Below are 25990 nucleotides of genomic sequence, written 5' to 3' on the forward strand. Positions count from 1 at the left end.
AATAAAACAATTCACATTCATTCATGTATGATTAGACTCAAATGAACAAGCTTTAATTTCCAACAGATCCTTCGATCTGAAACTAGGTGTGCACAATATTTCTAATAACTCGATTTTGTTTCATATCCTCAGTGGGATGTGAAGGGTTCAGAGTGCAGAGGCTGGGATCCTGGAAACCGCCGAATAGTGAGTTTCACCTGCAGATAATTTCAGTTACATTATTTATAGATCTCTGAATTTAGTGATGGAAAAACATCAAATGCAATCATTATCTTACCTTGTCCTTGCTTAGTCTTCTTAGGTATGTCTGTATCTCTTCTACTGTGTCTGTTAGCAGGTCATTGAAGGCCAGGATTTGATCCCCCTTATGGAATAGATGTGAATCCTGAATCTGCCGACAATCAGACACACTGGAGAGGAAAAGGATGAGAGACAAAGAACAATGAGAAACATAATACAACGTAAGTTTTCTCTATTCGGATACAACTGTAACTAATAATGTATCAATGTGAGTGGTACCATGGTTTGCCTTCTTCCTGTTTCAAGATCAGGCTGTTTTTCAGACTGTTTTGACTAACGCAGATCTCCTTCTCAACATGTGTGTGCATTTCACTACAGAATAGAAATATGCATTGACAATATTAAACAGATGCCACATTTTTTCACAACCTAGTGCTAAACATAGCTGAGAATCAAATAGCAAGGAAACTAAGAAATTGAAATAATTGTTTCGTTGGTTCCACTTTATATTAAGTGTATTCACTATGGTGTACTAACAATTAAACAAGTCATTTGATACAATGCACTTATTGTTTAATCACCTCTTGTTTAAAGGCGCCTCGACCTTCTCTGTAGAGGCACAGTTCCCATTGGAGTTGAGGAGACGAGGCAGAGAATGTCTCTCATCTGCACTCATTCTAAGGAAAAAGGTAAGAAAGTGAAACAGCAATGACATCATTTAGACATATTCAGCAGAAAAACACAGTTCAAAGCCGCCATGATGACAATAGTGCAATGTCAAGAGGTGAATAGAAGACTTCAAAATTACTTTGTCTGTATGCATTCAGTGTCCGTCTCCTGTTGGACATCTTCCAACGCCATTTGCCTTATCAGGAAAGACCCCAGAAAATGAACAATTCAATTAAATCTCTCAAAAAATGTTATTTTATCAACAGAGTAGCCTACATTTCACTATGCTAGTTAAGTTGAGAAGTTCTCTAAAACACCTACACTGATGCCATGAACATGTATTCATTTCTGTTTTCTGGAGATTCATCCTGTTTCCTGTCCTTCTCATCTTTATCCTCGTTAACTGAAATCTGTCAAATTGAAGTTTGAGTTTTTGTCATATGGAAGTAGTGTGCATATGTGTAGAAACATGTAAATGTGTAAAACCTTGTGCGCTACTGGTACTGGAGGCTCGCTGAACTTGGTAACATATTGATATTGGTCATCAGACTGATCTTCAAACTTTGGTTCTGGACACTTCTCTAAATCTGATCCAAATCTGCTGTCCTGTGGAAAAAGATAAGTATGTGAGCATGCACAACCTCTCAAAAGTTTTGACACCCTTAGATTTTTGGTTTCTTAAGATGTTAAAACACTGGTCAAAACACTTATGCTTAAATGCTTGAAAATAAATAAATGATATGAATTTTTAATAATATTTTGACTGGTAGTTTATATACTGTATACGTTACATGTGTGTAAAGATAGAGAGAGAGAGAATAGAGAGAAATATTTTAATGTTTACCTCAATGGTGTTAAATGTATGTCTCCGTTTATTTGATTTCGGGGTAATCAGGGCTTTGCACCAACCATCCACATCATCACTGAAAATACCAGAAAACATTTACCACTAATGTTTTGGGTGAAAAAACATCATCAGTTGTTTTGAAATAAAAATTAAAAGTTTAAACAAAACTTATTTTAGAAGTATAATGATTACTGCTCTTCTAAACCAAGTCACTTCATGAAGACTTGTATTATTATTTTTTGCTGGCTTTCATGGAACTGTGCGTGACGGCAATGCGAGATATGGTCAAAATGATGGTTGCAAACCTGTTTTCTCCAATAAGAAAATAGTCTCTGCTGTGTGTGTGTGTGTCGTCTTCCACCCTCAAGAACAGCACAGAGGATGGAGGACACTTGAAGTGTTTCTGAATCCAGTCCCGCATCGGATGTGTCTCTAGGCCAGTAAACATCAAGGTGATCCTTTAAAACAGTAAGACTTTCTCATTATAGTGCGAGAATATTGTTTTTATTTTTTTAAGTGTGATAGTTTATTACTTACTTAGAAAGGTTTATCTCTCCCACAGGTTTGTCTCTCTTTTCGTTGTTTGTGTAATATGTCAGATGGTAGTCGTCTTCGTCCGTCTTGGAGAGCACAAAGAAACGGCGTTTCCAGGATTTCTGTGGCAGATATACCAGGTAAAACTGTTAAGTTTCATGAACATAAAAACTGTCTTTGACAGACTGCAGATATTTAAATTTGAACTTGAAATGCAATATGAGACGTACAAAGGTTTTTAATAAGGCCGGTTGACCAGGGGACTTGTGCAGGTATCCAGTGTACACTTCCTCCAGCATTGCTGGTTCTTTGTAAAACTTTGCAGTTGCTGTTGCAGAAACGTGAATAAACCGATTAACATTAAACACATAGATAGCTTAACACTCAATTTAATTTGTCATTAAATTGTCTTTCTTGGTTATATAACATCTTACTAAATGATTTTAGACTTTTATTTTTATTGGACTTGCTCACGCTGTTGCTAAAATAGATGTGAAATAAATTTACTCTAAGCACAGACTTCAGATACAATCAGATGGAAACAACATTTAGGATTTGGTAAAACAAAACTATTCAGAGAAGACTAATTAAAATGCTATGGAAATTAACCCTCCATCATATTTCATTCATAATATGTTATGAATAGTATTATTTTATTAGTTATTAATAGCATTATTTCTTTACAAGCATCACAAAGCAGAATCCTCATAACAGTAGCCATTTTCTATAATATTATTGTCCTACCTTGTGTCTCTGTAAAAATAGTGTCCTCTGAAAAGCTCTCAACGTGTGTGTTATGATGGCAGATTAAGAGGAAGCTTAAGGCCTTTTGTTTCTTTCAGAGAGTAATGCTGGTAACAGGAGGAGTTTCTGGTCATATGTAATCTCAGGTTTAAGGTCACTCCCTTTTGATTGTATCGGTCATTAGTCCAGAAATTTCCAGGAAAAACTAGGTATTCATAATGGCTTTGATGAATTGTGGGAAACTTGAAACTACAAAAACAAATGTAGTTTCTGATGCACTTACAGTAAGCTGTGACTAGAAATAAGTACAAATATTCACTGAAACAGGCACTTTCCGTTTATTGTTTGCTGGATTGAACCACCAATCTTTCAGTTTTTTTAGACAACCCACATGAACCACTGAGCCACTGCCGCCCGCCCTGATATATATTCAACTATATATATTACAAACAGAAATGGCAAACATGGCATGACATTTCTAACTATTTGAATGAACATTAACAAATTATCTAGCATCAGTCACAGCATAACTAAGACTAGCTACTCAGAAAATGTATGATTTCAGCATATATGGAAACATTGATTTTGAGGAATAAATTGAACATATAGTATAAAGTTTTTATCATAAGAAACCTTCAAAAGGCTGCGTAGTACAAGACAAAAACAGAATTAAAGAAAAGCAATACACTGAGTTTGCAGAGTAACAAAAAAAAACGGATATTTCAGGGTATGAAAGAAAATTAAATGAAAGAAAATTAATACCTGAAATCTTTTACATTTGAATATTGAAAAATATTGACTTTGATATCACACACAACATAGTTTTAATCAAATGTGTGCATGTTAAAACAGATTATAGATTTTATTTTCTGTACATTTCACATCAAGGTGAATGTTTATAAGACCATGCATTAGTATTGAAACAATTTGTAATATTATAACTTCATATAGGCCTAACTGAAACATTGTTTGAAACAAAATATTTAAATATACATTTATTAGCCTATATTTACACAGTAGCTGCATCATTTTCTTTATACTGAAGCATTCTGATATTTAAAAAAAATAATAATAATAAGCTGCATTGTTCTAATATAATTGACTTTTGGTCATTTGCTTTAATCATATTTATTTTATTTTTGGTAAATTAATGCAACTTGTGCAATTCGTCTCATTATCGACGAAATGAGATGAATATCAAGTGTTCCCAATGCAAAGCTACTGTATAAACATTCCTTTTGCTTTGGATTAGTGCAAGTCAGTGAAACGAAATATGAATTAGCATATAAGAATCCTGTTCAACCTTACATTCAACATACTACTTGAACTGTGAAAATAAAACAACAAATATATCTTAAATTCAGTCTTGTTTCCAGACTGTTGTAACAATTAGCACTCAGTAACAACAGTTAAAGAAGCTGGAGTTTAGAATGAAGCCTGCACGAGTACATTTCTGCACTCATTCTGTCAATTCATCTGTGTCGTTATCTTCGCAGTTTCTTTCTGTTCTCAATTCTGTCTCGGGCAAAAAAAAGAGTGAAACTATTAATATACTTGTGATCATATGTTTGTATTTCCGCTTGTGTTGTTTGCATGCATATACCTTTACTTTTGAATTTTGCAGGAGAATCATAGATGGGCTCATGGGTCACATGTGATGGCGGCTCATGTGTAACACATGTTTCATGACCCCACTCAACTGTCTGTCATTAACACAATATATGATGATATCATTAGATACTGAACAGCTGCAAACTAAGTACATTAATAATCAGAATAAGTGGAGTGAACTCAAAGCAAAGGATTGAATAAATCCCAGTACAAGAAGCATTTTTTTTCTTCTAAAATTAGCAAATTTGTTTTGTTTCCCAAGCTTGTTTGATATAATCAGTATGGGTTGAAGAAATGAGAGCCAGATAGACTGATTATGGTGACCTCTCATTCTTATCTTGATTCACATTTTTTGAAACTTATGTGCCACTCTCCTTAGGTGATCAAATAATTAGTCTAAAAAAATACTTGGGAAACTTTGCCATAAGTTCTAAAGACTTATTATTATCATTAAGGATCATAAAACCTAAAATACCAGTTGGCCACAAACCAGACCTATTTTTAGCAGACACCCCTTTCTATGTGCTAATATACCTGCTCGTCGTTTTCTGACTGTGGAAGTTCCCAGATGTGTCTCTTCGACCCAAATGACTGCGTGACAGATGTTTAATTCAAATTATTCTACTAAGACATTTTTTTTGCAGACCATGCACAATTATGTATGAAATGCATGCATTTTCAAGTCAGAAAAGTAAAAAACATTACCTTGGGATCCAACAGTCTGTGTGGACGATTATTTAAGATGTCAAATAAAGCAGTGAACCATTTTTCCATCTCCCAACTGCACAAATATGTTATATTGCATCATTCAGAGACTATTTTAAAATAGTCGGATCATATCATGATTATGTATAGAAATGACAAAAAGTAATATGTTTCTGTAAAAGTCATCTCTATATTTATCATAAAGTATCAGGCACGTTATATGGTCACGCTTTAGGTTAGGGTCCGATTCTCACTATTAACTATCTATTAACTACGACATTTGCCTCAATAAACTCCCAATTACTGCTTATTAATAGTAGTTAGTAAGGTAGTTCAACGCATTCTCACCCCAAGGCGTCACCTTTTGACCATGCTTCAATATTTGACGCTTTAGGCGCCCTTTAGCGTCAGTTAGATGACGCGGGTAGGTTTAGGTCTGGGGTGGGGGTAGGGTTACCCAAACCCTGGGGGTAGGGTTACCTAAAGCGTCAGATATTGAAGCATGGTCAAAATGCTTCCCAAGGCGTCAGTTAGGTGACGCCTTGGGCTGGGTAGTTGTTAAGTTTAGAAATTGGGTTAGGGTTGTAGAATTTAGTCACGCAGATTCAGACATTAATATGTGCTTTTTACGTGCTAATAAACAGCCAATAATCCTAATATGCATGCTTATAAACAACTAGTTCATAGTTAGAATTGGACTGTAAACTAAAGTATTACAATAGATATTTTCACTCAATTTATGACAAAAAACAACAATAAATCACTGCCATTGAACAAAGCAAAAACATTCAGGACAAACCTGTTTTCTCCGATAAGGAAGAAGTCTCTTTCCGGTACTCTAATAAACAATACACACGAAGGAGAACATCTGAAATGGTTTTGAATCCAGTTCCACTTATTATCCATCTCGGGCTTTAAGAACATGAATGTGATCCTGCAGGAAAGGCAGAAAAACAGATGTTCTCTTCTGCAGCCTTACTGTCCAATAGTGATTGTTTAAAGAACGTTTGTCAAGACAAACTATATTAAGTACAATCAACTTGGATGGTTCTGTCATTTCAACTTAAATTACATTAAACTCATCTTAAAATTTAAATTGAAAGTTGAAAATTGCTTAACATTTTTTGGTGAGATGAAGCAACGTAAAATCATATGTCGTCATAACTTTTTTAAACATCATTTTTTTTTACAGTGTATGATGTTAGATAAGATACAATGTTGCTAAGGTACTCTGGATGGTTGACAGACAGGTTGTTTGTGTGTTTGGGGGGGGGGGGTGACATACAATTATTGAACGTACTTAGACAAGTCAATGTCTCCAAGTGGTTTGTTCTTTTCTTCATTTTTATAGTACTTAAGCTGGAATATGTTGTTACTGTACTTTAGAAGAACAAAAAACCTCCGTTTCCACGATTTCTGTAAAAAATACAGCATGAGAGAAATTGACAAAGGGAGTCTCCCATTAATGCTCAACAGAACCTGTTCTGCTCCTTTAGAGAAACATACCTGAGACTTGAACAGATTCTCTGGGGGAGATTTGTAAAGATATCCAGAACAAATTTGCTCCTCTGCACCATGTATGTAAAATGCATAGGTTTTATCTGCAGAGACGAATCATGTATCAAAAATATGCCTTATGTTATGACAATAATGTCCATCAGAGACATTTAAAAGGACATACCTGCCATTGTACCGTTGTGGTGAGTAATAGAATGCTGTGAGTATAAGCATAGGAAGAGAACAAGCTGTTGTTACTTTAGCATATTCAGCATGATGAATGATTTCAACTGCCAAATGTTTGAAATTCTAGATGTTCTTTAATGGGACATTTAAACTGTTACAGTAGGACCTGGCCTCCAAAGCCACATCCACAAGTGTTTTGTGTGGGGACTTTCCTTAGACATAATGATTTGTATACTGTACAAACTGTATACTCTATCCCCGTACGCTAACCCAATCCCCAAACCAGCAAAGAAAACTTTCTGCATTTTTACATTTTCAAAAAAAAAAAAACATCACTTTGTATGATTTATAAGCTGTTTTTGGATTTTCAATATTGCCCTCTTTGTGGGGACATTTTTATCCCCATAAAGTAGAGTTTACCAGGACACACACTATTCCTGACCTAAATATAGTTTTGTTTGAAATATTTGTTCAGGTAGTATATTAATAAATAATTTTGATTTAGCTCACTATCATTGATGCTACCTTAAATTATGTAAATCAGACAACACAATTTCTTAGCTTGACCTCTTCTGCTGTAGCAATCAAAATTATGATTGTAATATTTTATATGACAGAAAAACGAAACAATTTCTGTACCTGAGATAGACGCTCCCTGTCTGTGAGAACACAACATGTGATTAAAATAATATGAGGAAGTTTATGCCAAGGTGTGAATCCTTAGAAGTGATGTCACAAGGAAGGCGGTGATTTAAACATATTTAGTTTTGTGCTTGGACAACAAATAGAAAGCAGCAAGAAGTTGTCTACAAGAAACCACTATTGTCATGTTTAAACTCACTTTATGTACTCACTATTCAAATAGTGTGACTATGTGTTATCTCTGCAATATACATTATTGGTGCAGATTGCATGTTATTACCAGACTTACAGTCTGACATTGAAGGTGAAGTCACTTCTCCCACCACTTATATATTTCCCGAACACCTCCCGTCTGCCATTGGTCAAAAAAACAGATAGCCCCGCCCTGAACTTACATAAAGTTGATGTCTGGAGATAGTCTGGATTTTCAAACAAACAGAGCCTTAGGATCTCATTCATTAATAATTGTGTGGATTATTTTGTATTTGTACGCACAGGTGAACTCACAAAAAATCTCCACCTAACTCACAATGTGCATATGCATATGAATTTGCTCTTAATCTCTGGTCTTTAACACTATTACATTGTATTGAAGAAAATTAGTAATTACCAAACACGTATTTTGTCGTGTTTGGTAAATACTTTTGACAGTATTTTTACTCTGAAATAAAATACCAAGGAAATTACCTCAAATGATTTCACATAAAAATACAAAATGTGGTATTTTTTTATGTAAGCGATAACTGTAGGTTGTTGTTTTTCCATTTCATCTCAGACGGAGCGCAGATGGAAAAGTACACTTGTACTGTTGTGCGGTCACAGTGTCGTTTAACACATCTATCAGTTTCAGCATATTTCTATGATTTATGCAAAGGTGAAATCCAGACAAACATTGTTCTTCTACATTCCAGAAGTCAACTTCAAAAAACTTGGTGATGATAACCTGACACCTTACCTTACACTGTGTAAAAACCCCTGCCCTAATTTCCAGCCATACTTAAAAGGTTCTCAATCAAAGAGTCATCGCCAACCCACGTCAGTTCCCATGCACGCCTACTCATCCAATGGTGTGTGGCTGAATAGTCATTTGATGGGACTGTGACTGGAAATTGGCCAGTTGTGACTGGAAATTGGCAGCTGCAGGTGGCTTGGCACAGGCCTCGATCCAAACATTCCTGCTCATACGCAATTCATCAGTCATTACAAATGCTAACAGGGTCATGGCTGAAGCCTATACTTAGTGCTACCTGCTCCATAAGTGCTTCTGAACTATTTAGAATTTGACCCAGTTGCGACACGCAAACGTAAAACATGCAAAACTTATAACTTACAACTACAACGTATCTGTAGATTCAGTAAGAGCAACCTTGTTAAGTTTTCCCTTAAACTGGACACCCTGATTTAAACATCTAAATATTAGTTGTTGCGACACATGCATCAACACTTGTTGAAACGGTGATATAAATAGATGTTTTGTTTGGCTAGAAGTGCTGCTTCCCTTCTCTTTTGGGCACAATGTATTCAGACTACAGTAGGCCTAGTACAGCTCCTTCAGTCCTTTAGCCAGATTTACAGACCACAGTTGTACAATGCGAATACTTCCCAGGGCACAGGAACAACAGATGGACCATCACCCCTCCCCTATTCTTGGCATCCTAACCGTACAGTATAAAGCTCAAAGTTTGGGGCTTAGGCTAGTCGTTTGCCAGTGGACAACAAGACTGGAAAGAAAACCAAACCTATTAAGTGAAGAACTGGTTGATTGGAGTTGAGAAGTCAATGATGAAGACACAAACCCAGGTAAATCTTCAGCTCATTTCTATTCATTATGATGGATATTTTCAACTTGATTTTGACTTTTGAAATGTCACATTCAAGGACACCCCAATAAAACATCAGGGGCTCCTGAAGAGACAAAGAGACATTCTGGCTTTCCGAATGAAGAAGCTGTCGTCAAAACAATCTGACTTCAATGTAAGTTGCTGATACTTCCATTAACGTCTGTAAGTACGATAAATGCAAAGCTTTGGATATGGCAGTCGGGTTTGTTGTATCTTGAGTATCTTTTATTATTCCACAGAGCAAGACTGCAACTCTAAAAAAGAAGATTAAGCAAAAATATGATGACATGAAGAGGGTTTTGGATGAGGATCTTAGAATTACACTAAGTCAGTTGGATCTTGAGACGGAGGGCATGGAGAGAACTGTTGAGGACAGCATTGAGAAGTGCTACCGCCTCACGCTGGAAATCGATCAGCAGCTCGCTGAACTATCTGCACAGATGGAGAAAGATCAACATCTGGCTCAAGAGAAGGTGCGTTTTCTGTTGTAGCACATTTTTTGGTGGAAATACTATATAGCTGAGGTAGTAACCAAATATTTCAAAAATATTTTATATATAGGACCACCAAATGCAATTCATCAAATATAAAGGCAGCGTTGAAAGTATGTATTTTTTCCGGTAACGCTTTAGATTACAGCCCGGAAAGTATTGTAATTAAAAGGAATTTACAGTGTAACATTCTGTAATTATAGTTTACCTATAAAATACTTGCATGTACTCTGTGAAAAAAATATTGTTGGTTTAACTTAAAAAAATGAAGTAACCTGGTTGCCTTAATTTTAAGTTCATTCAAATGGAAAAATTTAGTTAATACAATGAAGGAGATTGATTTTATCATCAGAAACTCAAAATATTATGTTATCTGAACCACATTAATTATTTAAGTTGATTTGACAAAAGAAAAAATGTTGTGGTTACAAATCATGAACATTTTTTTTACAGCGTACGACTGTAAGTATAAGGGAACAATATGTCAAGTTTGGAGAATTAAAAATGTTTATACTTAAGGAGTATTATAAAACTAAAAGGTACTTATTTTACTATTATGAAACTATTTTAGAGATTAATTGAATTTTCCACAAAATTATAGATTATTTTCATACTCATTAAGAACTGTAGTGCCATCAGTAGAATTCAATAATTACTTTAATTAAATTAAAATCAATTAATTGATTTCATGATTTCTGATCAGTCTTTAGAATGAAAGATTGTTATTTATATTTTTACTTTTTTATAAAAAAAAGTTGTAGCACAATTGCTTTGCCAATTGCTTTGGATTAAAGTGCTGCTCCATTGATAAATGAAGGCATCTGCAGTGTGAATGTTCTACAAATAGCTTACCTTTTCAACCCTCATATCTCCACCTCTTTCTTACTTACAGATGTCAGAGGTGGAAGAAAGGTAAGTAATGTTGCAGTTTTGGGAATTTGGTTTCTAGCTTGCACATTGTGGAAATTTAAGCTAGTATAAGTAAATTTAAGCTAGTATAAGCAATAAGTATGCAACACTCTAAAGTTACTGGAATTTTTTTACTTTTTCTTGTTTTGAGAAATCTGTCGGACGGAAATGGGCCAAGCATTAAATCAAGCATGCAATCTGAATTTTCTGCACAACACTTCCTTCTTGTCTGGCATGTTCATTTTTCTGCACATATTCTTCCTTGTTTATAGAATAATGGAGACTCTGAAGCTGACCGATCCAGAGTTAATACAGATGGATGAATTTAAGAGTGAACAGCTGCTCTGCTTAACCATCAACCTGCTACTGTTCATACGTTCCCAGGTTCCTGTCACCAAGAAACTCTTCCAAAGCTGTGAGGATCTTAACATTTTCACATGGGAATTACTCTAGTGCCTTTAGTATGTACAGCTAAAGCAAACATTCCTTCAAAGTTTTTTTTTTAAATCTTTCTAACCCCTGCTAAACCTGTACCTAGCACCTCAGAGAATTTGTTTCTATTTATAGAGTCTTATTTTTCCATTTTTCAGATGCCCAAGATGTTGTTCTGGATCCTGACTCTGCTCACCCAAAACTGATTGTTTCCCCTGAGGGTGACTCAGTCTCTTACACTGATACCTGGCAGGAAGTATCTGAAAATCCCTCTCGATTTGACACCACCCTGAATGTGATTAGCCGAAAGAGCTTCACGGATGTTCGCAACTACTGGGAAGTGCAGGTTGCTGGAAAGACATACTGGGAACTAGGCCTCACTTACTCTAAAATCCCCAGGAAGGGCCGAGAGGAGGACTGCTGGTTGGGACGGGGCCCAACGTCATGGTGTGTTGAGTATTTCAATGGCGACTACACAGCCTGGCACAATGGCGTTTCCCATGAGCTAACCCATGTAAGTGGGAGAACCTTCCAGAGCATTGGCATCTTCTCCAGCTCAGAGGGAGGTTTGATTTGTTTCTTGGGGGCAGACACCATGACGCCCTTGTACAGTTTTTGTGCAGGAACCTTCACAGACACACTCTACCAGGCTGTATGTCCTGGCCATGAGAACCAGGGGACAAATAGTAAACCGCTGCTGATTTGCGATGCCTCGAAATCCTCCCCCACCTTGTGATAGACAACCAATGAAGGTTTGGGACTGAGTTCATTTATGTGAAAGAGGTTGTTTTTAAGTGTAGATTCAGTCGGAAAATGTTCCTTAGCTTTGTCTTGTTCCTCATTTGATTATTGCTAGAACGTATAAAATCATCGGCGCCCTTTTTTTGTATTATTTTACCGTACAGTATAAATGGGAAAATATGAGTTTACATGTCACTATGTTTTCCCCAAGTTAAATTACCATTCAAACATTTGGGGTCATATATATATATATATATATATATATTGATTCAGCAAGGAGACATTACATTTACCAAAGGTAAAGACATAATTTTTCACAAGATCAAATAAATGCTGTTCTTTCGTCCCGAAAATAATATAAAGTGTTTTGCAGCGCAAATACATTTACATTTCAGCCCATTCTCATCCTTTAGCGTCATATACGTGACGCTATATGACAAAACGGTGAAATACTACGCACATGGCACACTTTATCGTTAATATAACACGCGAACCCAAGGCATCATAAATCCTTTAGCGTTAATATGAGACTACCCTACCCTACCCCACACCTAAACCTACTTGCGACTGATCGTAGGCTTCTGGTTGGGATGTAGACTTGTAGTAATGAGTGGAAGTAGGAGGGAGCTGATCCTGTGGTCAATATGTAGGCAAGTGTCAATACCTTGAACTTGATGTGAGTGGTAGCCAGTACAGGGATGAACAGAGGAGTGACGTAGGCCCTTTTGGGCTCATAGAAGACCAGACGAGCATTCTGGATCATTTGTAGAGGTTTAGTTGCACATGATGGAAGTCCAGCCAGAAGAGCATTGCAGTAATCAAGCCTAGAAATGACCAGGGCCTGGACAAGAAGCTGTGTCGCCTGCTCAGTTAGGAAAGGCCTGATTGTCCTGATGTTGTGCATAGCAAACCTGCATGATCTAACTGTCTTTGTAATGTGGTCTGTGAAGGTCAGCTGATCGTCAAAGATTACTCCAAGATTTCTGAGTGAGAAATCTTGGAGTAGACTGACCTTGCGATAACTGACCTTGATGGGGTGATTGAGGAAGAATCTAGCTGGATAGTGAAATCGTGCTGTAGAGGCAGATTGGCAGAGAGGATAATATATATAAGTAGAAAAAAGTTATTTTAAATTGTAATGATATTTTCCTGTATAACTGTTTTTAGTATTGTATTTTTTCCCAAATAAATGCATCCTTGGTGAACATAAGACATGTTTCAAAAACATCTTACCCAAAACTTCTAAACGTCCCCCTGTCAATCATTTTATACCTTAACTCACCAAAAGGAGATATTTGATAAAAGAATCAGTCACACCTTAAAATAACTTAATGTAACTCTACATCCTTGTCTCATTTAGTAAATGTGGTCACATCACATGATGACGTGATTGGTTACAAGGTAGTTTGTGACGTAAGTAACACAAGCGATTTCAAACTGCATTTTTTTTTTAGACTGTCTTAAAAAATCACTGGACAAAATACTTGATTTTCATCACAGGGGGAATTTAAGAGTAGTGCATAGCCTAGAAGTATTAATAAAAAAAATGACAAGAGTTCAATAAAGTTTTTTAATACAATAAAATTAGGCTTACAAAGGCATTCATTTGAAGTAATTTAAACAAAAATCAACCCCACTTTATACAATGTAATGTTGACACAATGTAAAAACATTAAATAAAAATCAGAGCACTTGTGCCAAAAATATCAAGTATTTTTTATAAACATTCCTATTACCACAGTAAAGCATTTAAATTTAAAATCGATGTGGTATAAATTTCTAAATAAAAATCGTTTTCCATTTCAAAACGTGGAGCTGACATTTCCTTTAATATAGTTTGAGCACTTCACTAATAATCCATGCATAAAGAAAAGAAGGCCTTTCTGGTTGCTTGCACAGGCTGGCAGATTTAGTGTGTGATCTGAATGAACAATCAATAACTGAGAATGAGAATACAGGAAGAACCAAAAGGAAGAAAAAAAAAATGTAGGACGAAATCAAAGACAAGCTCTGAACACATCAGAACCTTCCATCCAGGTTCAAACAGCACGTTAGGTCAGATGGATGATAAATGGTTAAAATGGTCACCAGTAATTCAATAGCTGCCTCTGTAGATTATCGACGGATTCGGTACAAAACATCAGTAAATACTGCATGAAGACTTTAAAGCTACAGTGTGCTCAAAATACATGGGATGCATGAAGATCTGATTTAGTTTTTTACAGTGAATGCAAACTAACCAGCGAGGGATAAATGAATAGCTTCTAAAACCAGTCAGGTGTCAGCATTACTTCACTATTTGTCACTCCATTTCCATACATGCTCTTTCTCTGACCCCCTTTGAAGAGCATTCTGGAATAACCAAACCAAACCAAACCAAACTGAAATGCTACAAATGGTCATTTATAAATAGAGTTATAGTTTTTCTACTTATAAATATAAAACAGAACAACAGCAATTTTTTTTTGTTTGTGATATGGCGTGTCTTTTTCAAGCACCATATATACATTTTTAACAAAGATTTTTTCATTCATATCCAAAAAGAGTTGTATCTTGTAGGTTAAAAAGGGCAGCAAACTTTCAAAGTTGGCAAAGCAACATGGATATTTTACACTGCCAGTTGACAAAGATCATACATGACATCACTGTTTTCTGGAATACTCTGAGGAAGTTGAAATAGAACATGCACTGAGAAGGCAGTGAACTGGAACAGGAAGTAGCACAGAGGAAGACCTTTTCCGTGTCTGGATGCACAGCATAACAGGTAAAAATTGCTTTCACACACAAACTTCCATCTGGGATTATCCTTGAATGTTGTGACCACTTGGTCGAGTGAATTCAGTCAGTGGTCAGTCTTTGTACACCTGATGTGTCTTTGCTGCCTGCCATCCAAAAATGTGCACCGTAAAAATATTTTGCTCAAGTATTAGACTGAGGTTTCCCTCCTTATGGCGGATCAATGACAAAAAAGGATAACAATTCTGTTAATATTTACTGCTAAAAGATAACAAATTAAAAGTGTTCTACTATAATGTCCTTGTGTGCTGAGAAAAGGCAGACGGAGCACAGCATGTGAAGATGGTCGACTCCGATCAGTTGAAGTAGAGCTCTTTAGTCAACATGGACACCACACAAGGTATCTGTTTCTTCTCGCTAAAACGAGGGTCCTCTGACCAGGACTCGAAGCTGGTGGCCACCTTGTAGTTGACCCGTGTGAGGATCTGCATGATCTCAAGTTGCTTGCCAAACTCATCAAGAACGTTACAGAGGGCCTGGACAAACCAGGACCCTCGCCCTGGATTCCTCCAGGAGTAGTAACCTGTGAGAACAAATGTGGAAGAATGTTAAAACCAACAGGATGTACCCAGGGATGGGTATCTAATCAGATTGAGATTTTTAGATTCACAACCTCTTGACTTGATTCAAATTGATTCAATTGTCATATATTTCTGTTTTAATATCAATTTCGCTTAAAGGTGCAATGTGTAAAAAAGTTGAGTATCTATTAACAGAATTGCAATATGACATCCATAACTATGTTTTCAGTGGTGTATAAAGAACTTAATGAACCGTAATGTTTTTATTATCTTAGAATGAGACATTTCTATCTCCATAACCGCAGGAATCATGTTTCATCACTACCTTGGAAGAGAAGCAGCAGAAAACTGGAAGCTAGCCATAAACACCGTGAGTAGTGACTTTTCCCTTGTGAGTGGTGTAAAATATGTAGTTGGGATTGTTTCATGCAACTTAGTTCTCCCTCGCTGTGTTATGGGTTTGTTATGTGGGGATAAATGTGCTGTTGCGTTCGTGAGACAGCTTATTAGTACTCATGTCATTGACCTCAAAACAATATGTTACGGGAATCACTAACCCGTCGATCTTGTAAGAGATCTAAGACGATCGCGAAGAGTTTTCAAAATCAGAGAAAAAAGCCTATTGTGTGTAGTAAATGGTGTCTATGGGATGCGGAGGCGCGGGCTGTTACAATCATGTCATTTTTGCCGCTTGCATATTTGGGCTCATGCGGACGTGTCGAGTATAAACAAGGCTACGCTTTACCCAGTTCAGTACTGTCCACAGTAACACCTCATATTAGCCAGCTAAACTTTTACTACCCCGTTAGAAAACATATATAGCTGGATAGTTTCATGTGGTTCTCCTCCTTCGCCGTATTATGGGTTTGTTTGCTATGTTGGGAGAAATGTGCTGCTGGTTACGTTTTGAGGCAATCAGCTGATTACTATTATTATATTATATTATATTTTATTTTATTATATTATATTATATATTAAGACCCTTGATCCTCACCTGACTATGGCTTGGTAAAACTTTATCCATGATGTGGTTTATAATAGACTGTGGTACAGAAACAATGACAATGTTACACACTCTTGTCTTACACACTCCTTTCTCAGCCGTTTTAGCAACTGTAGCTTCTTCGAAAGGGAGGGGTGAGCAGTGGGCTGAGCCCTTATTGCAAACCTGGTGCAAACTCGCAACCGAACCGCTAGATGTCGCTAAAAATCCCACACTGCACCTTTAAATATGAAACACACTTGTACAAATATACACTTCTGTTCAAAAGTTGTTGTTTTTTTATGAAAGAAGCCTCTTATGCTCATTATGGATGCATTTATTTGAAAAAAAAAAAAAAGTCATATTTTTATGTACTTGAATTTCAAGCAACCACTTCCCCAGGATTCAGCGTCCCATGATCCTTCAGAAATCATTCTGATGCTGATTTGGCACTCAAGAAACATTTTTTTTTTACTATTATCAAAGTTAAAAACGGTTGTGCCGATTATTACTTTTGTGGAAACAGAGACAGTTAAAAAGATCAGGAATCGTTTGTAACATTATATGTTTATATATTTATCAACTCCTTCGTTTGTGATTCTTTTTGATTGAATCATAAAAGTAATCTTTGCTCATACTATATATTTTTGAGTCACTAAAAAGAAGAAATTTTCTTGCCATTTTTTTCATGGTACCCTCTGAGACAAAACATCCTGCATTCCATGACAAAGAGAAGAAAAATTACCTGGCACAGTTGAATATGCGAACAGGAAGTCTGCCTCTACCGGAATCTTGTGTCTTGGATTGGCATCTGTCTCTATCGTGTCATTGGACGGCCCTGAGTCAGTCTGTATGCCATCATCAAATTCTGAACCCCGACAAGCCTGCCGGTGAAAACACACGGCCATGTCAATATCTGCCTAGAGTGCACTTCAAAAAACAGGTTCACTCCGGGTATGGTGGGACTGAAATAGCATTAAAACAATAGACACCGTTGTCTGGAGTTGCTCCAATTTCTCCTCCTTCACTTCTTCCTCATCATCCTTTCTCTTCCCCAAATCCTCCTGTAGCCCTGCTCCTCTTACCTGGATGAAAAAGAGCTTTGGCTTGCCCACGAGGCTCTTGCACATGTCTCCTTTGAAGAGCGAGGTCATGCTCTTGATGGGAATGGCTCCATCCGTGCCGTAAATCATGCCCTCCTCGCCGTGGCTCAGCAAGATGCAGGCGAAGCAGGACCTGTCGCTGTGGTCCTCTTCTGAGACTGAAATACATACAGACAAAATATGTGAGAGAAGAAAAAAAAAACTGTTTTGTTAAACTTTAGTTCTGTCAGGACCACTATCGTCAAATACGATTGACAATCAGGATACAGTTAGGTTTGGCGGTATGGTTGGATGGATAAGATAAGAGCATGGATAAAAGCAAGGAGAGCAGCAATAGGGTAAACAGAACAGCACCAACATGAATGTTTTGCAGATATCATTAATTCAAGATTTTGAAGTACAACATAATTCGAGATTTTATACTGATTCAAGGGGAATCAGAATGCCATACTGACTGGACGAGAGGAGGAGCTGGAGATAGAGGAGAAATTAGCTTCTGAGAAACGCGATAGGTGCTGATAATACTGTGATAGGCATCAAATTCCCATAGGTAAACGTGTATCAGCTGAGAGTCACTGATGCAAGCTTGACTAATGTGACCTGCCAGAACTGACGCTACGCTTTAATTTATCTTAATGTAGACAAACTGTGAGTTTGCCAACAGCAGGGGGTAATTTGGGCCACTACACATTAGAGGGCAGCTGATTCAATACTGAATTGTTCCATTGGTGTCATTAAAACTGATTATATTAGCTAATAATTGTATATATATATTATAATGTATACCTCTGATGTAATTAGCTAAGAGACACACTAACACTTAACAACATATGTAGACCAACCCAAAACGGTCATTTATGTGGTTTCATGATGGTTATAGTGCATTAGAAAGCAGGTGCTTTTGTAATCAGTCAGGTGACTGTGAGGCAGCTCAATGGGTTTTGGAACAAAACTTTACACAAACAACAATCAAAATAACATATGCCATTATGCAATTTTCCAGCAATCAGGCAGCCCAACCAGTTTTAAATACTTTTCTGGATCTTACTGACATATAATACTCACATACATGTGTTCTTATATTTCATGTTTGTAATATAATCCCAGTAGAATTATGTAAGCCTAATTTGTAAACCGGATGTGACATTTTAATGGTCAGGGGTAAAGATGAATATTTTGGCCACTCACCTTCTTTAAGTAGACGCTCCATATTCTTACAGGTCTGGTCATTGTAGATGCAAACTTCAAAACCCAAGCTTCTAAAGCACTTGAACAGCTCTCCAGCATCCCGATCTGTGCCATTGCGTACATTCATCCCTTAAACACAGAGCATAAAGTTAGCGCCATTAATGTAACTGAGCATCGATCTAGTAACTACCTACATTCAACAGTTTTATTTTCTTGTAAATCTTTTAAAGACAGTCACTAATGCCTGTAGTGTTTGTACAGAAACTATAGTTATTATTAACAAGTTTAATTGTGTACTAAGTAGATTTTCTTTTTTGACTCATTGTCGTTCTTTAGTATCCTAATATTTTTTACTTTATAATAAAAGTAATTTGTTTGTTTACTTTTGCAACAATATAAGGGGAGCAAATCTGATTTTTTTTAATTTTACATCTCATTTTTTAACAAATCATTTGTTGTTAAATGTTTTCAGAAAAATAAAAAACTTCATATCATTGATATAATTGACAAAAATCAATGCAGAATGATGGCATTCATTTTTGTTTTATTTTTGTTTACCAATAATGAACAGGATATTAACTTTTAGGTAGAGGCTCATAATAATTAAAACAGTTCAGTATGTATTATAAGCAATATATTCAGGTGTTTTTTTGCTGGATGTGCCAATTAAAGCAATAAGCAATTTAATATTGATTGTTCAACACAAAAAGTCATGCAGATGAAGACTCACCTGTCTTATCATCAAAGTTCTTGTTGTTGATGATGATGCACTTGCCAATGCTCCGGCTCTGGTGGCTCATCTTATACTGGAATGTTGGTGAAACAATCCTGAAATGGCTTTCAGTAGATTGCAACTTCCCATCCTTCTTCTTACTGAGAGACAGAGATGGACAGTTAACCAATCTATTACAGGACCATCATTCTATATATTTATTTATAAAACTTACCTTATTGCTTTTTTATAAAACGGTTAGTTCGAATCCTTGATTCTGATTGGTCAAGACAAGAGCTATGCTTTATTCACGATAAAACACGGCTATGACCGCTTCACCCAACGGTTCTATTGATCGGTTCGCTGCGCAATGTTGTTTTTATTTGAGCTTTCATGCATTGTTGCTGTTCACGTTCAGGGACTATTTTTTCTAGCGGAAGAACGGCTTTTAGTGATTTTACTTCAAGAAAGTTGAACTAATACATTGGGTTTTTTTCAATTCAATATTGTGTGGCAACCGTTTTATAAAAGGCAAGTGCTGTATCGTGAATAAGTAACGGCTGAAGGGGTTGCACAGCCTCTCGTACCTTATTGCTTACATATATACAGATACACACATATGGTTACACTTTATTTACGGTGTCATTGTTACATATAGTAACTATATTAATAACTATAAATTATGTATAATTACATGCAACTAACCCTAAACCAAACCCTTACCCTATAGTAAGTACATATAGTTACTTAATATTACTCACTACTCTGTAAAATCACAGTGTAACAAAGACACCTTAAAATAAAGTGTAATATAAGAGACATTAGTAGGTACACATCAAAATAATTTTAAAAAAAGCTCAATCCAACCTCAAGGAAAATACAACCCACGCCCATCAGAGAATAGGATTTGGCAGCTAACCAGGATATCATGAAGACAATTAAATCCCTTTATCGATCATAATATTAGCTGCATGGTGTCCCAAAGAAATAATATTCCACATGCCTGAAGCAAAATTGTCACAAACATCTCATTTCTCCCTTGTCAAATTTCCAAAGAATCCGTCCAGATTAGAAGGCCACAGTGGCCACTGGATGTACAATATGTGCCAGTATTCCAGAAGTCATCATGTTACCCAACCACAACAATGGGTTCATGCCTATACACACTCTCTAGCACACAAGAACAGTGGAGTGAATCACAGGTCTCCCATGTGATGTGGGACACCCCCCACCCCACTCCAACTAAACCCTACCTCATATACCATTTGACGGTTCTCCTACCTGGGCTCTTCATTAAATGGTACGCCACTCTGCATTGAAAAGTTCTTCTCTTCCTTCTAGATCTACTGAATTTGGCCCAAACTTTTGGGTGGATTTTTTCCTTGTTGTGCGGTGTGGTCTGTGCTAGGGTCCTGGCATGCTCTATACTCTATAAAGAGTGGAGTGGTGGCTCCGCTGGGCAGGGACGGCGCACGCTACCTGAGTCAGCACACACGCCAATCCCCAGAGCTTTCGAAAGGGCTATTCAAACCCATCGACCAAGGTCATGCAGGACATCAGCACACCTCTACTGACAAACATACTATCACACTTACATATTAGGGCTGTTACTCAGAGCAAGAAAACTCGAAAGTGCCATCAAATGTACAGTCTCTTTACATAAATGAATATGTTTATTCACAAAGAAAGTAGACTGGTATAATTCTAATATGCAGGTTCTTTCATATTGAAAAGCAATGAAACATTATTATGAACATCTCAACCCACATTCAAATATTGCCAATATGATGCAAGAGTTACAGTAGCCATGTCATTTACAAAGAGGACTGTGGCGCCACCTAGTGTATGACATGACCTTTAACACCAGAACACTGCTTTCAACTTTTTTAATATTGGTCATCAGTGATCACAAATGTTTTTCTCAAATAAAAAACAGCCAGGTTTGGTCAATAGTTTGGTCAATAGTCATAGTTAGTATCTGCACATTTCATAAATTAATGGATGATGGATGGACAGACAGACAGACAAATGGACAGATGGATGGATGATTGGATTGATTACAGAAAACACAATCTCACCCAAAAAGGATAAATCTCCCTCTGCGGTCAGGTTTCGCATCTGCCACATCTCCTCCTCCATTCTTCTCTTGGTCCTCCTCCGTCACCTTACTCTCAGCAGCAGGGGTTTCTTTATCCATTCTGGAGCAAGAATGAAAGCTTACTGATCAGTAACTTTGGGGAAATAAAGTAGGCTAACCATGTGGAATTCCTGACAGGCTGAAACTGTGGTTATCAACAAGTTATACTGATAATTATTTTGACATGTTGTCACCTTTTCCCTACAATGATTTTCCACTGTAATTTCCAGCAACAACAAAAAATATATCAGGGTAGCCTACTCGATATTGTCTACCATGGACATTAAAATAAAAGTTCTTAATCTGTTTGAAGATCTATTATTCACCAAGATTTAACAAGTAGATAACTGTACAACTGTTTATATAGTAAATTTATTTAGTCCCTTTCAAACAGTAGCTATAGCTAATATTATTTTTCTAATACTCAGTAAATTCACTTTCACTTTCACTTTGTGGTGTTATCTCAACTGGATGTCTAATTTAAAAAAAAATCTTTAAAAATCTTTTATTTATGGCTCAGAGGATAAATAAAACCATTATGTATGTATGAGTTATTGTTGGAGCGGATGAGCTATGACGTGTAGTCACAGGTTCACCGCGTTAACAACCACAGGCCGGGCATATACTAGGCTACTGTAATACAATTACTTCAGCAATTATCGATGCTAATATAGTTTTAGTCATTTACGTGATATATTTAACCTGTTCTTCTACAGCTAACACTTTTACTAGCTATAAAGTTCTCACTTAAACTTTCCGATGACAAACTTGTCGCGTTTACGTCGAGACAAGTTGACTTGACGTCTTTCTAAAGTGATTCGAATGTTTAACATTTAAATAGCAGAACAAACCTAATTAGTTTACAAACCTATAAATAGCCTATACATTTTTATTTCGTAATACTGCAGTGCTTAATATTAATTAAATGCAGAATTTGACTTACAGTAACAGTAGCTAAGTCCATAAACAATATGTTTCAGCAGCTTAATGTTTTCATAACATTACTAACGTTTCTATCGTTACTCTCGAAACTTACATTTCTGTCGGACCAGCCTCTGTTTTGCTCATTGTTCTCCCAAATAAGTCCAAAGACACAAACGTTACACTGAGAAAATGAAACTAGGGTACTTCCAAATGCATACCGAGCTTCCACTTCCAGTCTGAGACTCTTGAGTGTGTCTGATGTATTTAAAGAAACAGTCCCAGATGAAGTGACAACTATTGTGCTCATTACTTCCTGTAGAATATAATTCAATAGAATATAATTCAAACAACTGAAACATGATAGTCAGACATAAACAGTATTTATTTATGGATTTAAATGTATTTTATACATTCCAATAATTATAATAATAACAACGTGTGAGCAGGTGTTATTTATGTTTTTGTCAAAACCCAATGTTTATAGGGAGATCGAAGCTGACGAGGGAACCATGGCGATGAACTTCCACGTACACCTCCTTGAACTGCTGCCCTATCCTACACTTGAGAGCGCGTGCACGCTACTACAGTAAGTAATTAATTGCGCAAGCCTGTCAAATGTCTTAAAAATGCCAAAGTGCAGTGTAGACTAAACCCACACCCCGAACATGACCCCGAAGCGGTATTCGAGGCTTCGCGTATCCCATCATGCATTTCGTCCAACAAAGGGCCCACAATGTCAAAAGACTAAACAAGGGGAAACTTTTGAATAGGCTACATTTAGGCTTACGTTTATGTCGATGAACTCATAAAGAAATATACAAATGCGCTTACGTTTATATGGCGATGAATTCATAAAGAAATATATATGCGCCCAGGGCTGTGTCTTGTTATGGCATTCCCTCCCATAGCTTTTTCATTAAATGCCAACTGGTCTAGGCCAATAGGTCTGAACATGGCATTGAAGTATGTTTTCCTTTTTATTTAAAAAAAATAAATAAATAATATTCTCACATTTAATATGCAAATGTGCTACAAAGGTTACAGTTGCATAGTTAATTTAATGGCTAATTTACATTTAATAATTTAACATAAAAGTTATTTACTAACAGGGCTATGACACTATTGACCTTCTATTCATTAGGGACAACTTGACTTATTTGTTTATTTTATTTAGAAATACAAATTCAATAAGTATCCCCATTAAATTCAATTTAAAGTAAATAAATAGCTGTTTATCCCATAATGATTAATAAATGTGCACGGTTTCATCTTCTGACATTTGATTTTGGAAATAACTTTTTGTATTTACAGAATACTTTTTTAACATTTATAACACCAATGACATGAGATAAGAACAGACATTCTAATTTATATTATAACTTTTAAGAGTTACTTATATTGTTAATTTTGTTCGGATTTGCAGTAATTAACCTATAAGAAAAACAAAATTAGTAAAAAATGTAAAACTGTAAATCTCAGGGGAGTAGAAATATGCAAAATGATGTACTCTAGAGTCAAACATTTTATATTATTTCATAAAATTATAGAAGGATGCTTTTTATACAGGATTTCTGTTATATTTTAAATATTTGTAATGACTGTCAGTGGACATCATGTCACCATATTTTGAGAATGACTTAATCACGATATCTTAAAGTTATGTTGTATATAACAGCATGAACAATTAAATCTTATTTGAGAAAATGACGGAAAGCCATGATATGCTTCTAGAAACTATAAGGCATTCATATCATGTGCAATGGCCAATCTAGCCGTGACTTCATTCACCTATTTAGAGCATGTCTGAAGGCTCTGACTAATGTACTCAAAGAGAACAACACCGTGATCACAATTCAGTGACATCTCTCAATGTAACTGACAGCTGGTCAACCAGTCAGCTGACTGGCAACAGCTAAAGAGGGGCGGAACTCAGTCTGCACCCACTGACATGTAGACAGGGTCTCTGTCAGAGAGCACATCTAAGTTTAACACAGGACAGAGACTGAGACTCAAGTGGGAACAAGGGACTGTCTGGGAAGCCTTGCTTTCCTGTACTGACTGTTTGTACAAGTTGTTTTTATATTTCTCTGGAGTTGCCATCTTAATTGGATACAATTATGAATGTTCAAAAGTGTGCCAGGTGCGGGTTTGTGGTGTACCCAGCGGAGAAGATCAATCTTATCGGTCAGGTAAGGCTTTACCACGTGTGTCTCAATTAAAACGATAGTCCATAGATCATTATAATGAGATAATGTATTTTAAAGTTAAGTCTATCCATGTTTTCTATGGTGTGAGCAAGACTACGTTGGACCAATTAAAATTGGACAGATTTTCAGAAGGAGGAATTGTATTCAGTTCTTTTCATTTTCTCACGCTCTGCATGAAATGTCCCTCTTTTCTCTTTCAGAATTGGCACAAGTCATGTTTTCACTGTGAGGACTGTAAAATGGTTCTGACTGCCAATAATTTTGTGAGCCATCAGAAAAGGCCATACTGCAAAGTGTAAGTGTAATTTTTTGCTCGAATCTCATTTATTCAGTGTTTCAATAAGTCTGCATTATTTTTCTTTGTGTCATGGCTGAAGGCATCATTTGCTAAATTTGTTCCTTTCATGTGTTGAATATATAATTAATTGTCTCTCATATATAATAGGCATAATCCAAAGAACAACACTTTTACAAGTGTTTATGAGACCCCAGTCAACATCAATGCCAAGAAGCAGTCTGTGGCAGCCAGTGAGGTGAGGCTTTGTTTACATCACAGACAACACAAAACACAACCAAACTTGATTTAAATCGCAAATACTGTACATCTGACACATTTCTATTGTAAAGAAACAAATTACACCTTACAGAGAAAAGCTAAGGTTATAAAAATTAGGAATTATGTAAAAATTAAAGTCATATTTTGTTTTTCTGTAACATTATTTGAGGGAGTATAAGCGTAAAATTCACAAGTGTGAAAAAAATAAGGCAATGCCTTATTGGCATTGAGGTGTATTTCCATAAAGAACATATTAAATATTAAGTAAGGCATAATGTACAGTCAGTTGATCTTTATCAAAAAATAATGGTTATTTATTTTGCGATAATGACCAGTTGGCTACATTATAATGCATTTAAATATTGTAATATGATTTAAATTGAAATTATTTTATTAGTTTACTTATGGAGACTTTAAAAATACTTGACTTTGGCTTTGCAACACGAGTATGTGCAAAGTTTTTAAATAAAATAAATGATCAATAAATGAAAATGTTATTTTAAACAATCATACAGATTCAGAGAAACTTTACAATTCAGCTTTTTAGACTGAATTTTAGTGGTTCAGCTTCCTTAATTAGAACTAGTGGCGGTCAGTGTATACTGTCTTACATTGATTTGCAAGCAAAATGTATTTAAAGATTTGAATATGGGTCATTTTGCTCGTAATACCCCCTATATAAGTTGGGTTAAAGTGTTGTTTTTAGGAGAGCTCAAAGGCCCTGGTGACTCTACAGGATTGGAATGAGAACTGCATCTCTCCAGTTATTTCTGTA

The 25990-nt window shown here is 36.2% G+C and overlaps 5 protein-coding genes across 6 annotated transcripts in view; 2 read left to right on the plus strand and 3 right to left on the minus strand.

Annotated features, from left to right (window-relative positions):
* On the minus strand, positions 1-3240 carry LOC120474596 (pleckstrin homology domain-containing family S member 1). Its single transcript, XM_089122223.1, has 12 exons — positions 3035-3240; positions 2521-2618; positions 2294-2412; positions 2062-2214; positions 1754-1832; positions 1396-1515; positions 1231-1319; positions 1049-1105; positions 822-917; positions 520-612; positions 278-410; positions 1-197 (listed from the first exon to the last, which is right to left on the minus strand). Exons 2-12 carry the CDS (start codon positions 2587-2589, stop codon positions 129-131), a joined length of 1077 nt encoding a protein of 358 aa, XP_088978349.1. The 5' UTR covers positions 2590-2618; positions 3035-3240; the 3' UTR covers positions 1-128.
* Positions 2319-14970, plus strand: LOC120474597 (putative E3 ubiquitin-protein ligase TRIML1). Its single transcript, XM_039665017.2, has 7 exons — positions 2319-2430; positions 9282-9475; positions 9554-9649; positions 9756-9989; positions 10900-10919; positions 11189-11331; positions 11507-14970. The coding sequence occupies exons 2-7, from the start codon at positions 9455-9457 to the stop codon at positions 12082-12084; spliced, it is 1092 nt and encodes a 363-aa protein (XP_039520951.2). The 5' UTR covers positions 2319-2430; positions 9282-9454; the 3' UTR covers positions 12085-14970.
* Positions 3349-7743, minus strand: plekhs1.4 (pleckstrin homology domain containing S1, tandem duplicate 4). The gene is made up of 9 exons (XM_039665022.2): positions 7673-7743; positions 7032-7065; positions 6857-6951; positions 6651-6766; positions 6150-6284; positions 5351-5426; positions 5180-5236; positions 4638-4737; positions 3349-4549 (listed from the first exon to the last, which is right to left on the minus strand). Exons 2-9 carry the CDS (start codon positions 7036-7038, stop codon positions 4494-4496), a joined length of 642 nt encoding a protein of 213 aa, XP_039520956.2. The 5' UTR covers positions 7039-7065; positions 7673-7743; the 3' UTR covers positions 3349-4493.
* On the minus strand, positions 13646-22715 carry casp7 (caspase 7, apoptosis-related cysteine peptidase). Its single transcript, XM_039665023.2, has 7 exons — positions 22565-22715; positions 21470-21589; positions 19410-19552; positions 18680-18808; positions 17474-17649; positions 17134-17272; positions 13646-15408 (listed from the first exon to the last, which is right to left on the minus strand). Exons 1-7 carry the CDS (start codon positions 22594-22596, stop codon positions 15182-15184), a joined length of 966 nt encoding a protein of 321 aa, XP_039520957.2. The 5' UTR covers positions 22597-22715; the 3' UTR covers positions 13646-15181.
* Positions 22695-25990, plus strand: part of nrap (nebulin-related anchoring protein) — a 17424-nt gene continuing 14128 nt past the window's right edge. Inside the window, exons 1-3 of one of the 2 annotated variants that reach the window (XM_039665024.2) lie at positions 22695-24641; positions 24860-24954; positions 25105-25192. In XM_039665024.2, coding sequence (XP_039520958.2) covers positions 24570-24641; positions 24860-24954; positions 25105-25192 — 255 coding nt within the window. In that variant the 5' untranslated portion in view covers positions 22695-24569. Of the gene's footprint in view, positions 24955-25104; positions 25193-25990 lie in introns of both variants that reach the window. The other variant, XM_089122219.1, reaches the window with a different exon arrangement.

Source organism: Pimephales promelas, chromosome 17 (genome assembly GCF_988280905.1).
Source record: "Pimephales promelas chromosome 17, fPimPro1.hap1.1, whole genome shotgun sequence".
Classification (NCBI taxonomy): Eukaryota; Metazoa; Chordata; class Actinopteri; order Cypriniformes; family Leuciscidae; genus Pimephales; species Pimephales promelas.